Here is a 16,254-nt window from a genome sequence, read left to right as displayed (position 1 = left end):
ATCAACTGCTTTTATGAAGGGCTTCTGTTTTTATTGTAATGCTTTTACTTGTTTTCCTAAATCTTGCCTCTGACATTTGCCCTCCATACTTTCACAGACTAACAGTAAGACCAATGAAAACTAAACCAAAACAAGTAAACTGAAACTAAACTGAATTAAAAAAACAAAGTTGAAATAGAATAAAAATTAACTAGAGAATATAACTGCCCTTGGCTCACCTGATTCATGACCTCATCTGTAACATTTTTGCGGTGAGTTTATTGGGTCAATCACTAGTTTTAGCTCTTAAATATAAATCAGCTAAAGAGTTTCAGTGTCACAATTACACTGACCTCTCACTGACCTCATGTCTGGTTTCAAATCAGCTTTTTTCAATCATAAAAATGAAATGTTTGGTAAAATACAACATTGGTCTGTGTTAACCTGCATTTTTTTTGTCCCTGTGGTCACAAAGGCAGCAGCTGCTCTCTAACAGAAGAGGAAGGGAGGACACCCTGACTTATTTTTATGAAAACTGCCCACTGGCTTTTTTTCCTCCCACAATCAGGATGGAAACACCCCACAGTTGAGTTCAGCAAGCTCGCCAACTTCAAAGATTTCAGGGATGTTTTCCATTTTCCTGTGAGGTGCAGTGCTCTTCATAATTATTTCAAACCACTGTACACCCTGTGCATTAAACAGACCATAAAAATGCAAGTTAAGCAGGTATTCCAGACTTTGTCCTCCCCAGCAACGTTTTCCAGTTCTTCCTGGGGATCCCGAGGTGCTTCCAGGCTCCTTTAGAGGGCCAGCTGATAGTTCAAGACATGCTAATCTTAAAAAGATACAAGACAGACTGAGGATAATGGAACATGGTGGTATTTTATTTTAAAAAATCTATATTAAAATAAATGAGCGATGCAAAATTTAAACAGCCATAATTTTACACAGTAGCAGTGTCACTCCCCACCGTCCTCTGCCAGCCTTTTTCACAGCAACCTTTCTGCTTCCGAACGAGGCGTCGGCAAGAAGCCGCCTCTCAGTTTTGGTTCATTTTTCCTTTTTTTTCTTTTTGAAATGGGTTTCGTTTGTCCCCTTGGTGTATTTTGACTCCAAAATTTAGCAAAAAGACTGCATAATGGGACAAAGCACTGAGAAAAAAACCAAAACCAAAAACATTTAAGTCTAAAATACATCCATCCCTTTTTGTTAATGCACGACGTCACATTTGCAAAGGAGAAGGCACCGTTTCTGAAGACGTATGTGTTGGTTTAAGCAGGCGCTTGCACAACGTTGAGTCAAAAATACAAACCCGAAGGGCACAGGAAAGGGGAAGCATTGGACCTGTAGTGTTGAGACACCTTATGCAAATGTAAAGAGAAGTGAGGAGGAGGAAGGGGGGGGGTATTTCGCACAAACACACACACACAAACAAAATCTGTATTTACACTTGTTACATGTATGCAGTATGATTAAAAAAAAACCTTTCAAGTTTTAAAAATCATCTGCATAAATTTTTATCACCAGCAACATCGGTTATGTACAATTATATTAGTCTATTTCCTGTATCCGACTATAAAAGGCCTACATTATAAAATTGTTCTTTAGGTCTCCAATTCATCCAGAAGCATCGACGTTACGACACAGTTTTCCTGAGTACAGTATGACGAGTGCCAGTGTTTGATCAATACTGCTCTGTGCCCCACTCAAGGTCACTTAATTCCTCTTTTCTATTTTTTTTTTTTTTTTTTTTTTTAAACACAGGAGGGGAAGGATCGACTGGTGTAACAGTCCACAGTGAGTCCTGCTGTTTGTTTTTGCAGAACAGAAACTGACAGAAAACGTGCAGCGCCTGCATCGAGCGCGCAGCACAGATTGTGAGATTAAACGAGAGAGCACATCTCTTCCATACAACAGAAAAACTGGAGAGTAGAACCGTTAGGCGGACAGGAGGGTTAGAGGAATAAAAACAATCAAATTGACTCCGCTCAGCTGTACATCCTGTGAGTTCATGTATATGCATGAATGTGTGGATTTGGGGATATCCATGATGTGCTTCTGCTAACTTGCACCGCAGGGTGTTGCTAGGTGAAGGCAGTGCCCACGGCGATGACGATGATGAGGATAAGGATGGCCAAACAGATTGCAATCCAGAACTTTTTCTGCAGTGGGAGATAAGCACACAGGTTAGGGTCATTCCAGGACAGAAAAATCAATCCCCCCACCCCATCATGGTTTCAGAGTGGGACAAATTTAAAGTCTCTGACACACAGAAACAAGCACAGCTGCCCCATTTTCTGTGGGACAGATCGCTGGTTATAATGTTACAGCATACGAGAGGTCTCATTTTTACCCCAACATGTGATACCAGGCTTGTTTTCTAGGTAACAAAGGTGTGGTTTGTAAAGTTTTGTTTCCTTTTCTTTCTTTTGTGCATGAGCAACACACATGGTCTTTTTAAATCACGTCATAAAACCAGAGCTTTCCCAACTAGTCATCATGAGGCTGTGAAGATTAGTTGGTGCCATAAAGTCTGACCAGATGGGGATTTAATTCGAAGAGTCAACACCCAAAGACAAGCTATTGTGTTTTCAGGGCCTGTAACTTGTACAACTTTTGAATGGCTTCAATAAATAAGCTAAAAAAATCAGCCGATCGTGATCAGGTCAGGGATGGGATGATCTGTTCAAGATTAAAGCCGTTCTCCTGCAAAGGGCTCAACCTCGAGCCAAGATTTATTCGCTTCTATTTAATTTTATTTACATAGCGCCAAATCACATCAACAGTTTCCTTAAAGTGCTTTTTACTGGGAAAAAAAAATCATCAGTATCCAATAATAAAACCATCCTCTTTGAGCAAGCACTTTGCGACAGTGGGAATGAAAAACTTTTAACAGGAAGAACCCTGCAGCAGAACCAGGCTCAGGGAGGGGTGGCCATCTGCCGCAGTGGGACAAATCTGGATCTTGTTGATCCAGAGGGTCTCATTTTGTGAGCTTAAAGTTGACCTGAAGCTGTTTGATCAGTTTTATTTCTCATGTAAACACTAAAGTTGCTCCATTTCATAACCATAAGCCAAAATTCAGGAGCGTTAAAGCATCCCAGCATTCGAAAGACAGCTAGAAGATGTGCCTGGTATCAAAAAGGAGACCTTCACATGCTGTCGCTTGTTTTGACCAGACACCTGTCCCACATGGTGATATGACCCTTCAAAGTTTACTGAAAAAGCACTTTAAGTTTTCTCCAATGAATTATAAGGAAAAAAAAGGGTCCTGGTGCTTGGCTCTCATCTCTTATCGTGTAGTTAAGAGCTATGAAGGCTTAAAAATGCAGAAAAAATTAACATGATTTAATACAGAAAGAAAAAAGAAAAAAACTTCTGTATTTTGGCTGTAGCCCATCTTGTTTCTTAAAAACCAGATGTGACAGGTGTGGGTTTGGTCTCGCAGAGGACTCGTCACAGCATTTTTTAATTTGTATTACCTCACATGAGACCCTAATGTGCAAAATTACAAACAGAGCGAAAACTCATCAGGAAAGTGTTTGCTCAGGTTATATATTAAAGGCTTTTTCTCTTACAGCCTCACTTCACAGGAGTCGCCCCCTGCTGGCCAAGAAAGCAGCACTGGCTTCACTTATCTCACAGTCTTTTTAATCTTTTTAACGAGAGTCTGATAGAACCAAACAGATGGGATTACCACAATATTTGAGAAGCCTAATTTATTTGCTGTTCTCCTCCATTAGAGCAGTTTCCAGTGTCAATATTTACAAACTCTCCGACTCTGGAACGTGCTGCCGTTAAGCACACAGAGGCCGCTCCTCTGCACGTTTAGCACAGTGATCGAGTTTTAGTGGTGATCCAAACAGCATTTCTCTGCAAGGCAGCATTTTCCAAAGCAGAATAATGAGGAAACTCATTTCAAGAAGTTTCACCTTGCGTCACTCATATGAATACAGGGCAGAGCGTATTCTCTCATAACAGCACGGAGGAGGAAGAAAAACAAAGCGGATCGGAGCCCTCTCCTTATTTTCCCTGTAACGTACTCATGAAACCAAAAGAGGATACGACTCTCTGCAGCACAAAGTGTCCTTTTATTGTTATGCATCTCTGCTGTTTCTGATTTAGTTTTTAATTTAGGAGATTTTAGGACAACTGCTTAAACTAGGAAAGCTGGTGTATTTATAGAAAAAGGCACTAAGAGAATATTAGGAAAACAGCGAGTCGTGTTTCCATCTCTTCATCAACAGATTCTGGTTTTCCAAATTTAATGATAACCATTAAATTAATTACTGTTTCAATAACAAGCTTAAGGAAGTATTTTCATAAATTTTACACAGACTACACTCAGTGAAACTGTAACTCTGACCTCTAAATTGGAAAATAAGTATTTCTCATCCATTTTTTCTAATGTATTAACGTCAGGGAATGTCTGCATGGACATAACCAACAATCATGCTTGATGACAGTTGGTTAGGCCTCTCCACTCTCATTTCTGTCAGTGTGAAGCTGCTGGGTTCTGTTCACAGATGACAGCAGCTTCACGCCGCTGATGGCCTCTGATCACAGGTCTCACTAAAGGACTTCAGGTCATCATGCCACCCTCACTGAGTCTGATTCTGACATGTGTACATGTAGGGCTCTGGCAGTTGTCCAGTCGATTCACTGCTATGAGCCTGACCAGCTCCTACTCTGTCCTCCACACTGTGAAGATCCTGGAGGAGCAGAAAGGGCTGCAGGTACCGTCTCATGGTACTAGCAGCGAAACAAAACTAGAGGAGGGATAAGGAGAGAGCACGGACTGTAAAACCATTTCCTGTTTGGAAGTCGCCTTGTTGTTGCCTCTCTACTTCACTAGTTGTTGCTTTAATTTGCACCAAAGCAGCTGAAATCATAAACGTTTCTGCTTCCTAACTGGACAGACTGATCCTCCTGAAGTTTACCTTTGTTTTTTATTTTAGAGAAAAGTGAGAACCTGCAGAAACGAGCAAACACGACCTTCATGTGAATGTGGGAAAACAGTCTCTAAGAGGCTTTGCATCGATTTGTATCCTTGTTTAGATTGTGTGTGTAATCGAGCTGCGAGAAAACTTGGCGTCGTGTTTGCTGTGAGTGTAATGAAGTAAAAGTGAAGCTTAGATCGACTGATTAAAAAACTGTCCTTTTCATGATGTCATTCGGGTTTCTCTGTGCGTACCTTGCGTGATTTCTGCTGATACGTGACTGCTTTCTCCAGCTCGCTCTTTGCTTTCTCCACGTAGTCTGAAGACTGCTTGATGTTGTTCTCGATCCTGTCCACCATCTCCCCCTGTGGTGAACAAAAACATCACAATCAAACGCCATCCGCAGCCCAAACCAGCTCCACCGACTTCATCGGCGCTGCGTACCTGAGCCTCCACCTCCATGGCGAGATACTGGAACATATCATGCAGCTCTCTGATGCTGCTCTCCAGCTTCAGGATCTCATCGTGCCGGGACTCGATCTCATTCAGAGCCTGCCTCGTAGCTTTAGTATCACTCAGGATCTGAACACCACATATTTATTAGGGGAATCGTGGACAGCAGAACCAGGCACAACTTTTCAGGGGGTCATCTATGAACAGCAGCACAAAGCCTGCAGGATTCTTCGCACAAGCTACTTGAGTTAGACTACAGCACAGCTAAGGGCTGCACAGGATATTCTTACCATATTTGTAGTCCTGTTTAAGCAGTTAGAGAGGTATGTGAAAGTTACTAAACCTGCAGCCGCAGAACACCTGCATCTGCTGCAGGGAAGTCTGTGTTGTGGTTTCTCACGCTGAAACACACTCTCCTTTTTGTTAACTTCGCATGTACTCACATTTTGGGTGAAAACATCCGTCTGCCCGCTCTCGAGCATCGCATCCAGCTGCTCATCTGTCACGTTGCTGCCAGCTGAAGACAGGAGAAAATCGAATCAGTGCGTTTAGAGGAACGTGCAGGATGAACAGTGAAGCTATTGTTTTGTCCTCATCTACAGTAATTACAGCGCTCCCATTAGGCTTTGCATCATTCACTCTATACTAGAGTAGCTTTGCATGATTAGCAGTTCAAAATAATCTTTCTTTATCTTAAACTTGAAGGCGTTTCTGCCACTCCCCTTTTAGCCAGCCCTCTTCTGGCTGGCGGGTGGAGCTGGGTGGGTGAGCTTAGAGATAAGAGGTCCCATGTGCTTTAGATCACTGTAATATCCATACATCAACATTCAGAGCAGTTCAAGGCCTGAGCTTTTTAGGTTGTACCTAAACTGACTTCATTATTTGACAGTTTTGTTTTGTTTAACAGGAACGCCCACCACTGCAGGATATGACAGGAAATTACAGCAGTGCCTTCTAGTCATTCGTGACCACACATGAAGCTGTGCAGAGCTGCTAGCTGAGCACCTTTGACTCATCTTTGGTCAAATCAGCTTCAAGCACCAGCATGGTTTCAGAATTCTTTTAAAGCAGGGGTGGGCAATTCCAGGCCCCGAGGGCCGGTGTCCCTGCAGGTTTTAGATCTCACCTTGGGTCAACACACCTGAATCACATGATTAGTTCATTACCAGGCCTCTGGAGAACATCAGGACATGTTGAGGAGATAATTTAGCCATTTAAATCAGCTGTGTTGGTTCAAGGACACATGTAAAACCTGCAGGGACACCGGCCCTCGGTGCCCACCCCTGTTTTAAAGTAAACTTATTATGCTTTTCCTTTATTTCATGTCCTGTTTGAAAGGTGGATGATCAAATTTTAAAATATTGTGATCAGTTTATGTACACGTACTCCCCGTGAGCCAAAAGCTCAGGCTTCAGATTGTGCTTTTCTAGTCTTGGCTCAGTATGACGTTAAAGAGAGGGGATATTTCTAATATGGTCAACCTAAGCACACAAACCCCACCCACCGGCCACCCAACCCTTCTGTGTTTGAGGGGCAGCCAATTAGGAGAAAGTTGGCTTAAAAGGGGGAGGAGCTAAAACTGCCTTTGGTACAGTACAAGATTAAAAATTAAAAAAAATTAAAAAAGGATCATTTTGAAATGTGAATCATGCAAAGCTACCCTAGTAGAGGCACTCCTGCACATTAGTGTGAAATATCCATCTCACCCCCTTTAAACATATGTTGTGTCATTTTAGAACAGAAAGTGACAGAAAAAAGAAAATGCCATGCTGTTGTCACCCGACTTTAAACCTCCTGCCGTAGCGGGGAAGTGATCGGTCAAAGTGATTTCCCCAAATGAGACCACAGACCACAAAAATCTGACAAGGAGACAGATATATCTCCTCGGTGCTGCGTGCTACTCACTGATTTTCAGCTGCCTCTGTATTCTTTCCACGTTTCTGTCCCTGTACTGGGCCTGGATGGTGTTACAGTGGCCCATGAGCTCCACAAACTCCTTGGACAAGACGGCGTGCTGGCGAACGAAAAAGGAAGCAGAGTGAAAAAACAAATGTAGTGGTAATTTCCCTCAAAATTTCCCCAAAATCAGCTGTCATTTTCACAATGAGTGGCCATTACAGATAATACCTACGATTTAGTTGCTTTTAAAATGGTTATCAATAACCGAAGTCTAAACTATCAGCAGAGCACTCATTCCACCTTAAGGCTATAAAGCTCATTTTCTTGTTAATTAAACCTCATTAAAACTGATCATACGCCAGTCACATGACCTCGAAGGCATGCTGTTTACAGAGAAAATGGAAAGAGAGAGGGGCGTTATGTTTTTAGCTGATTACAAAAAGTCTGAGGTGCTACCTGTGTGCGCTGCATCCGAGTATTTATGGGTATGTATTTCCCATCATCCTCTCCCTTCTTGGGCTCAATACCTGTGGAAAGATGGCCATAATTCAAGCCACGCTGAACAAAATAATAAATCTTTTCCCCCTGCAGCTCCAAGATACTCACTCTTCAGCTTTCTCTGGATTTGACCAGCCAGCGTTTTGATCTCGTCTCGAAGAGTTTGGAGCTCTTTCTTCATATCTGTGCAAAAGATCAAAAACAGTAAGTTTAGCAAACAAAACCCTTGAATATGACAACCTGATCGCCACCTCTCCTCTGACAGTTTACTAACATGGTTCTGTCTGCAACTTTCGGTGAACCACTACACTTTATATATGACGAGCATTTAAACTCGCTTACGCACCTTCCTTCGGTAGCGCCTCGCCCAGCACAGTTTTCTGTTTGTTCTCGAGGTCAGACACCATCCTTTTGAGTTGCTGGAGCCCCTCGTGAATTTCTTGGACCTGACGATGACAGGGAAAGAATTTTAGGTTTCTTAGGGAACAAAAGAACTATTTTGTTAACTCAATTTAACTCATATATCAAGCAAACATCATCCTATTCCCTCTGTCGGTCCTTATAGCTAAATGGGTGCAGCTGCCTCTGCTTACTATGAAGGAATGCCAACATAGGTAAGCTTTCTTTGCGTTAGCTGGCTCAACAACACCTAAAGTCCCCCATCAGAGACAATAATGGGTATCACACAGGCTTTCTGCTTCAGGCTCTGACTGCACTCACAAAACAAGACAATACTGGTGCAGCAAATAATTCAGAGAAGCAGTGCTACAGAAAATTGTTTGTTTTGTGAATTCATGAATTAATATACCATCACATGAAAAAAAAGTCCACTTCACGATTCAGCAGCTTGTAGAAAAACCTTTAGCACCCATAACTTGAGGTAATCATTTTCTTGTTTGGAAGCAATTCAACGCTGTTTCAGGTCATTGAGGTTTGCAGACATTTGCTTATGCACAGCTCTATTAAAGTCATACCAGTCCTGTAAAGTAATGCATGAATAAATCTGCAGCGTAACCAGATCCCCTCTTAACCCTACGCCGTAACCTGACGTGCACCTCTCAAGAAATATAACTACATGCTGGGTCGATGCAGCCCACAACACGTGGAAGGTTATGGCGTAGGGTTAAGAGGAGGTTCCAGTTATGTCACAAGTTATGACGTAGTTTTCCCACGCATTTGATTAGCAAGCAGCACCTGGCTGCTACTTACCCTCTTATTTCCTGCCGAAGCAATAAAGGTTTTTGACGCGACAGCTGCAAGTTAAAGCTGTGAAATTTTAAACTTGATTCATCATAATATTCAGTGAATTCAGGACTAACAATGGACCATGGCTCGATGACAAAGGTGTGGAAACCACTTCAGTCTGTGGCCAAATCAGAGTCAACATTTTAAGACGCCGGCTACAAATTTTGACTTATGGATGGAAAAAGAAAAAAGTTCTTCAGTGAGCAAGCTTCCATGATTGCACCCTGTTTACACTGCTGCTCAGCTTTCCTCAGCATGAAAAACATAACCATACGTACAACATATTCTCAATCAGTGAAAACACGGCATTTCCAGACGATTTTTAACCAAAACACTGAACATAACCTTCTGCAGACCAGGTCATGTGTTCAGTCCAAGTTACTATAGTGATCCAGCCAAGTAAAAAGCCACCTTCATGACAGTTGAAACTGACTTCAGGCTCAGTATGGCTCACTAACCAATTAATCTGCCTTATAACTAGACTATTCATGTTAGTTGAACAACTGCTGATTTTTTTTTTTTTTTTAAATAAAACACTTGCATACAGCACCGTTAACCCACTTATTTACGCAGTACAGTTTAAACTGCTCTGACTCCACATCTATTTAACCTGACACTGGATGTCCAGCCTCTGTGGCTCCCTGCCCTTACGTCCTTGTGTCCTCTCCCCAGATAACCTTGGTCCTTATCCTCCAGCTTCTCTCCTCCTGTTGGTGAATGGTGTCACTAACATAAACGTCTTTCTAAAAATTTATAGTGGCAAGAAGGTCAAGTGGATCAGGCTCAGAGGTCTCCTACTTTCCATGTTTTTGCTTTGGACCAAAAAAAACCAAAAAACAATTTCTATCCACGGGCCATCAGGCTGAATCACTGATGAACTGTCGAACTTTAATTATTCATAATTGTACACTTGCAATTTTGTAGATTTATATTAACCTGTAAACTGTGTTTTGCTTGTAAACTTCTTGAATCTTGAAATATGAGAATATCTAAGGCATTCCTGAAATATTAGTCACACTTTTTGGACCTTTAAAATACTTTCTAGGGGGAGTTTTCCATACCAAGAATAAGACTCCAAGGACAAAAGGGTGGATATGCATAAAGGGTGAATATGCATAAAATGAGCAGTTTCTTCAAACCATTTCAAATCAAAACCAAAAAAATATTCAAACATATTATTACAGAGGCCTAAGATCAGCGCAGAGAATAGTCACATTTTGTGATATTAGGTGACTAACTCTGGTTCCTTACTCATGACAGTTCGGGTACAAGGAGACTGGGATTTAGCAGACTATGATTTGTTGACAAAACAGGCTAAGAAGCATCAGCAGCAGTCTGTGATATTTAAGCCTCTGCAGTGCATTTTTGTCTCTCTTTTACACAAATGTGATATTCAGAAATGTGCGCAAACTACCACAGTGAATGAGGACAGTGCAGATCATTTGATTTTGGGGGATTTTCCACGGAGAAGTGCGTGATTTTTCTGCCTCACCTTTTTGAAAAAGGCATCATTTTCCTTCTCTGAGCCTCCAGATTTGCTCATCAGCGCTTTGCCCTCCTCATCGTCATCCGAAGCCTCTGCGGTCTGAAGTCACATTGATTTTAAATAACATAAACAGAAGAAAAACAGTCAGTGCTTTCTCGCTGTCCGAGGATGTGAATCATGAGCCCTGCAGCCCTGCCCTGTCCCGGCCTGCCCTATCCTTTAAGGAGAAAGGACTGAAACGGAAGTTGGAAGTGAAACGTCAATAAAGTCAACTTTTATAAAGAGAAATATCTGCAAAAAAAATCCCACTTTAACCACTTTTTTGATTCCCTCTGCTGGTCTAAGTTGTCCCTGGAGACTCTTTGGTTAACTCGGGTAAAGTAGTGAACTGGGCTAACTTAGCCACGCTAGCAAGCTAGGGCTAATGTTAGCAGTTTACTTTGAAACTCACATTTCCTAATTCTTTGGTCCGGTCCCTCATTTTTCCAAAAGCGAAGGGAAGAAATCAAAAGTAAAAAAACGCTGCACTGAAATAAAGCGAGCCGCTCCCAAAGCGTAATATCCGCAAACTTCACGCCGCCGCTGTCATTCAACTAGTAAACTCCAGCGGCAGCGCCTCTTCTTCTGCGGCCCACTCAACACTCAACTCATCGACTCACTGGCGCCCCCTGTCATAGCAGGAGGAACTGCTGAAAGACTCCAAACGTAGGCTTCCTTTCTTCCCAAATACTCACTACATAGAATAATCTAGGCATATAAAGATAAATATGTGCGAATATTTATATAGATCAATAAACATATATTGTCCAGATATAGTAGGGATATAAGGGTCGTGACTTTAGGATATTAAGATTAAGGAGGCACAGAAAAAGAAAGAAGAGAATAGATAATTTAGTGGACAAGTAAAGGAAAAGAGGAAAAAATAAACAGGAAAAGCAAACAAAGACGAACAACAATATTTTGGTCATGGGTGTTGTAATGTAATAACATGCAATTGTAGACTTTACAGAAAACAGACCTCAGAACTTATTACAAATTTTAAAATTAAGCCAGTTTTATAGGGCCAGTAATATTGCTCACTTACTCTTGTACTTGCAGATGCTGTTGATATGTCGACATAAGATCTAATGTTATGTTCACTCACTTGTTCTGTGCCACCTAGGCACCAAAAGTTACATGTAGGTCATATTGTGGCAGCATTATAAACAGCGTGACTAAATTAAATTTAGAAACACTGATTTGTTCCAATCGGCCTGTAACTACTGTTTAATAGTTTCTACTGACTGGAGAACAGCCGTTGCCTGAGGAATCAAAATCTTTTCCTATAAAAAAAATAGATGAAAAAAGACATTACACACAGAGGCAGAAACAATTCAGTCCATAGTTTGCTTGTTTAAATGCCTAAAAAATTCAGATTTTGCTATAAGTGATGAATTTACAGGTGCAGTCCAAGCAAGTTGAAAGTAAAACCGTCTAAAATCTGCTGTCTCCTGCGTTGGCATGAAAAGTGCAGCCTCTGAATCTGAAGGGTGCTTTCATTCAGATCCAAATTATGTGAAGGTAACTGCACTAGAACAAGAAAATCCTGCTTTACAAATCCTGAAAGACGTTTGAAACTGATCCCTGCTGAAAGTCGGGAGTTACAACATTTTAGTTTAGGTCACAACTCTAATATCTGCTGAAAATCAAGAACTGAAATCTTGGAACAGCCTGCTAGAGCACCAAAATTGGAGTCTGCTGCAGCTCCATGACCACAGTAGACAGTGACCCTCCAAGAGTCTGCAGTGGTGCTTAAACTACCTGCTGGAAACATCTACACAGCCTATGGCACCAACACTGAAGCCCACTGCCTGCAGAAACACCACACGTTCTCCAAACTACTCCACCTCTTCACCCTGAGCTGAGTGACATCACAGTGAAAGAACCACAGGCTGCTTTAGAGCCTGTAAACACGAGCAGTGAATGTTATGTTTCTGAGAACTTCGAATTCAGTCAGACATTGGGCAATGAGGCAGAACAGATAACGGCCCTAGAGGAAAAGCATGCTGCCTTAGTCTTGGAGATAGAGCAGTTGAAAAGGACTGCGTAAAACTCAAAGAGATAAGGCAGAAAAAGCAAGGGTATTTCTTTAAGTAGAAGTTTACAAGAAAGGGGAAGTTGCACACAAATGTTTCCCAAAAAATTGGATCAACTAAAAACAGCTCTCAGCATTTAAAGAGAAAAGAAAAAGAATACTGAGAAATTCTCAGCACTAAGAGGAAACTAACAAACTGGCCCAATGTTATGGAAAAATTCTAGTTTATCCTTACATGTAGATTTAACTGGTTAGAACTTCACTGTATGATTTTGTATAACCTTTGAATGCTCAGATGAAGTATGTGTATGTGTCAGCATGACCTTGTGAAAACTGCTTAGCTTTGCTTAACGATGTTTCACTATGTTATCTGCTAACTGTTTTGCTCAGAAGGATGAAACTCAGGGCCAGTGCCAGGAGCTTCCTGGGAAAAGATAGTGGGAGTTGTCCCCTGTCCAGCCACAGCCCGTGGGACAGAAACCTATTGTAACTAAAAGATACACAGAGTTGTGTGTGGGGGGTATAAAAGAGAAGCTGAGACATCCCAAGGGGAAGAGCTGGCATGACTGTGAACTGTGATGCTAAATGTGTGTTGGCTCTCCTGCGCGCAGTAATAAATAGCTTGATCACAGCTCTTTCCGTGTTGCAGGCTTTACTTACAAAATTCTACAACACCCAACACCAAAGAAACCTTCAAGAACAAAGATCCCTGCGGGAGGAGGACAGGCTCATAGCTGTGCACTGATCAGGACGAGGGCGGCATCTGTAGGAACCTTGAAGCAGAAAGTGACAGACTGACTCATGATTTGATGAACAGAGTAATGAAGTTTCAGTAATCAAAAAAATAATCAGGAAGAAATTCTGCTGGATTTTTAAAAGAACACAAATGATTGCCTTAACTTGACCTCAGCCCCAACAATGAAACTTGTTTATGTTAAGTCAAATTGTAGAGCACTGCTTTCACATTAATTTATCATAAAATCTTAAAACAACTCATAAAATTAAACATTGCTATATCAATAAACCAACTGCTATCATGCAGATGCATTGTTAAGATATGGTTGTTAAACTGAATGAGTTAAATAATCTGCAGCAGCTGGTTCTTTGAGCTGCAGGACTGCTGGTTGTCCACAGGGTGGCACAATCTCCTAACCTAAACACAAATGTTACAGGAAAGCTTTAGTCCAGTGTCTCAAGCTCACCTTTATATATTATTGTCTATTGGAACAATGCAAACATGGAGAAGGACTGAAAATATGGAATTGGTGGAATGTTACTATGCCAGCTGACACAATAAAAAAGGTTATGTGCAGCACATGTGGGATCAGTAGAAAACCAACATCCACAATGAGCTAGAAGGACCTGGCAGCTCAGTGCAATAACATCTGCAGAAGATGGTTACTGTTGAAGCTGGAGATCCAGAGGTTACAGCACACTGGGAACAATGGTGAGCAGTATGGACATAATGATGAAAGAGACCGGAGGTGGTTGCCAGGACCAAAGTTTCAGGGGGTCCAAAGGTGCCCTCTAGACTATTGGACAGCGTACACCAGGGTGGGCAACTCCAGGTCTCAAGGGCTGGTGTCCTGCAGGTTTTAGATGTGTCCTTGATCCAACACATTTGATTTAAATGTCTAAATTACCTCCTCAACATGTCTTGAAGTTCTCCAGAGGCCTGGTAATGAACTAATCATTTGATTCAGGTGTGTTGACGCAGGGTGATATCTAAAACCTGCAGGACACTGACCCTTGAGGCCTGAAGTTGCCCACCCCTGGCGTACACAGACAGACCCAAACGAGTGACTGGGATAGAACATCTGTGCTGCTTATGTACCGTTAGGAGACACCACCATCGCTGGTTGAGAAGAACTGGGCTAAGGTACTGTAGGACCCTCTGGGAGTTTGAAGGTTCTGCACAGCATCTGAGGTATATGTAAGACTGCACTCTTCTGAATACCTCTGATATGGTGCCTGAAATCTGCTGGAGCTGCTCTCCCAGTTTTGGGGTTACAACTCCTAATGCTCCGATTACTGGGAGCACTGGGACCACTTTGTACTTTACCTTCCTTCTACTCCAGATGTTCCTTCAGCCCTTGGTACAACGTTGTTGTCAAGCTTGTGCTGGATAGTGTATTGACGACATTAACGACTTTGGAACAGTAGTGTCAGCGTTTGAATCTAAGTCAGACATACATCAGCTGCTACCCAAGGAAACGTTCATTAATTTAAAAAAATATAATGATAACTCTATCTTTCTTAAAAATGGCGAGAACAATAGCCACAATGATCAATATTCATTAGAAATAAATGTATCTTTGGCAAATCCAGGAAAACTATAGATGCTTGTCATGGATGTTTGGACATCCTCTGTCAGCATGTTTCAGTCTCGATGTCTTGCAACTCAGTACGTCCTGGTAAAAGGGCTAAAGTTGCACTCTGGAAAGCTCTCCTGTCTCGATCCTTATTACCTTAAATATAAAAGAAATCAATATACTGCAGCTTTAGATGCAAAAATTAGATTCAGTTCAATTCAGTTCAGAAAAGAAATAAGTGGCTCAGATATTACACCTTAGAATGAACCCAATTTAGGATTGTATGTCTTTAAGGGCGTCCTATTATACTCATTTCTGTCTGCTCTGCTAAAGTAGCTCCGCATGATTAACAGATCTTATTTTAGAGCACAATGTAACTTAAAATAAGCCTTTTGCCTCCTTCCTTTAAGCCAGTGGGTCTCTAATTTTGGTGTGTGGAGAAACGTACAGGTGGAACATGGACACGGGTCCATGAGGTGAAGCTAAGCTGAATGAATATGACTTTTATTTTCAAGAAATTATTTTTTCGCAGACTCAGACAAAAGTTTGAGAACCACAAGAGTAGAAAAAGATGTCTAGTGTTTAGAGCGGTCTGAAGCCTGGGATCTGGCTCTGGGATTACTTATTCATAGGTCCTCTGGAACTCATTGCACTCTGTAAAGTCCTCCCATGGGTCTGATTGGACCCTTTGGCAACTCATTTCTGTCCCCCAAGCCACATTTTTGTCATCCCTGCTTTTATCAGTGTGTGTCAGGCTTGGAAAAACACTCAGCCAACGAACTATCCAACATTAACATTATCTTTGTTCCTTGAATTTTTAGTAAAGTTGTCCATTCCTGATACTTGCACAGAAAATGTGATTGTAAAACTAAAAACATTTGATGTATTATTGTTCACAGACACACAGGAAAGGCAGAGATGAGATCATTTCATAAAGAGTGGGAAAATGTATGCTCACAGAATTCTCAACAACGTCCTTGTTTAAGACTTTTATCTTGATTTAAACACATCAAATGCTGAAACAACACCATTAATGAGCTCCCCAGAGCTGCTACAACTGATAGAGTTTTATCTCTCTTATTGTCTTTCTTTCACTCACACATATCTCTGAGGTCATGCCTTTCCCTAAGCCTCCCATCAGAACCAAATCAGAACCACACAGGTAAATGTCTATCAAATCTTCTATTAAATATTGTTTATAACCCCTGACCTCCATCCTCCAGCCTTGTAATTATCTCCACAAGAAACTTTGCAAGAACTTAAGCGATCTCAGAGAGCACTTTTACTTTTGGTGAGCACATAAATTCTGTTTTTAACTGTTTCTTTCGACGTAAGATTGTTGCCGCTACCTTTGTTCCCAATTACTTT

General features: G+C 41.5%; 1 protein-coding gene across 1 annotated transcript; it reads right to left on the bottom strand.

The window, feature by feature from the left end:
• Positions 1-840: 840 nt before the first annotated feature.
• stx4 (syntaxin 4) lies at positions 841-11,150 on the bottom strand. The gene is made up of 10 exons (XM_031759369.2): positions 10,952-11,150; positions 10,507-10,599; positions 8,116-8,215; positions 7,878-7,952; positions 7,728-7,798; positions 7,278-7,386; positions 5,816-5,889; positions 5,364-5,501; positions 5,174-5,284; positions 841-2,141 (listed from the first exon to the last, which is right to left on the bottom strand). Exons 1-10 carry the CDS (start codon positions 10,979-10,981, stop codon positions 2,064-2,066), a joined length of 879 nt encoding a protein of 292 aa, XP_031615229.1. The 5' UTR covers positions 10,982-11,150; the 3' UTR covers positions 841-2,063.
• Between the last annotated feature and the right edge of the window lie 5,104 nt (positions 11,151-16,254).

The sequence above is a fragment of the Oreochromis aureus genome, linkage group 8 (genome assembly GCF_013358895.1).
Source record: "Oreochromis aureus strain Israel breed Guangdong linkage group 8, ZZ_aureus, whole genome shotgun sequence".
In the NCBI taxonomy this organism is placed as follows: domain Eukaryota; kingdom Metazoa; phylum Chordata; class Actinopteri; order Cichliformes; family Cichlidae; genus Oreochromis; species Oreochromis aureus.
The sequence above is the reverse complement of the archived record's forward strand: the minus strand, read 5'-3'. Positions and strand labels throughout refer to the sequence as shown.

Coding starts and splice junctions, on each gene's coding strand:
- stx4 (XM_031759369.2), bottom strand. CDS start 10,981: ATGAGGGACCGGACCAAAGAATTAGGAAAT. Junction 8,216..10,506: donor ATGATGCCTTTTTCAAAAAG/GTGAGGCAGAAA, acceptor TGTCATCGTCAG/GTCCAAGAAATTCACGAGGG. Junction 5,285..5,363: donor CCATGGAGGTGGAGGCTCAG/GTACGCAGCGCC, acceptor TGTTCACCACAG/GGGGAGATGGTGGACAGGAT.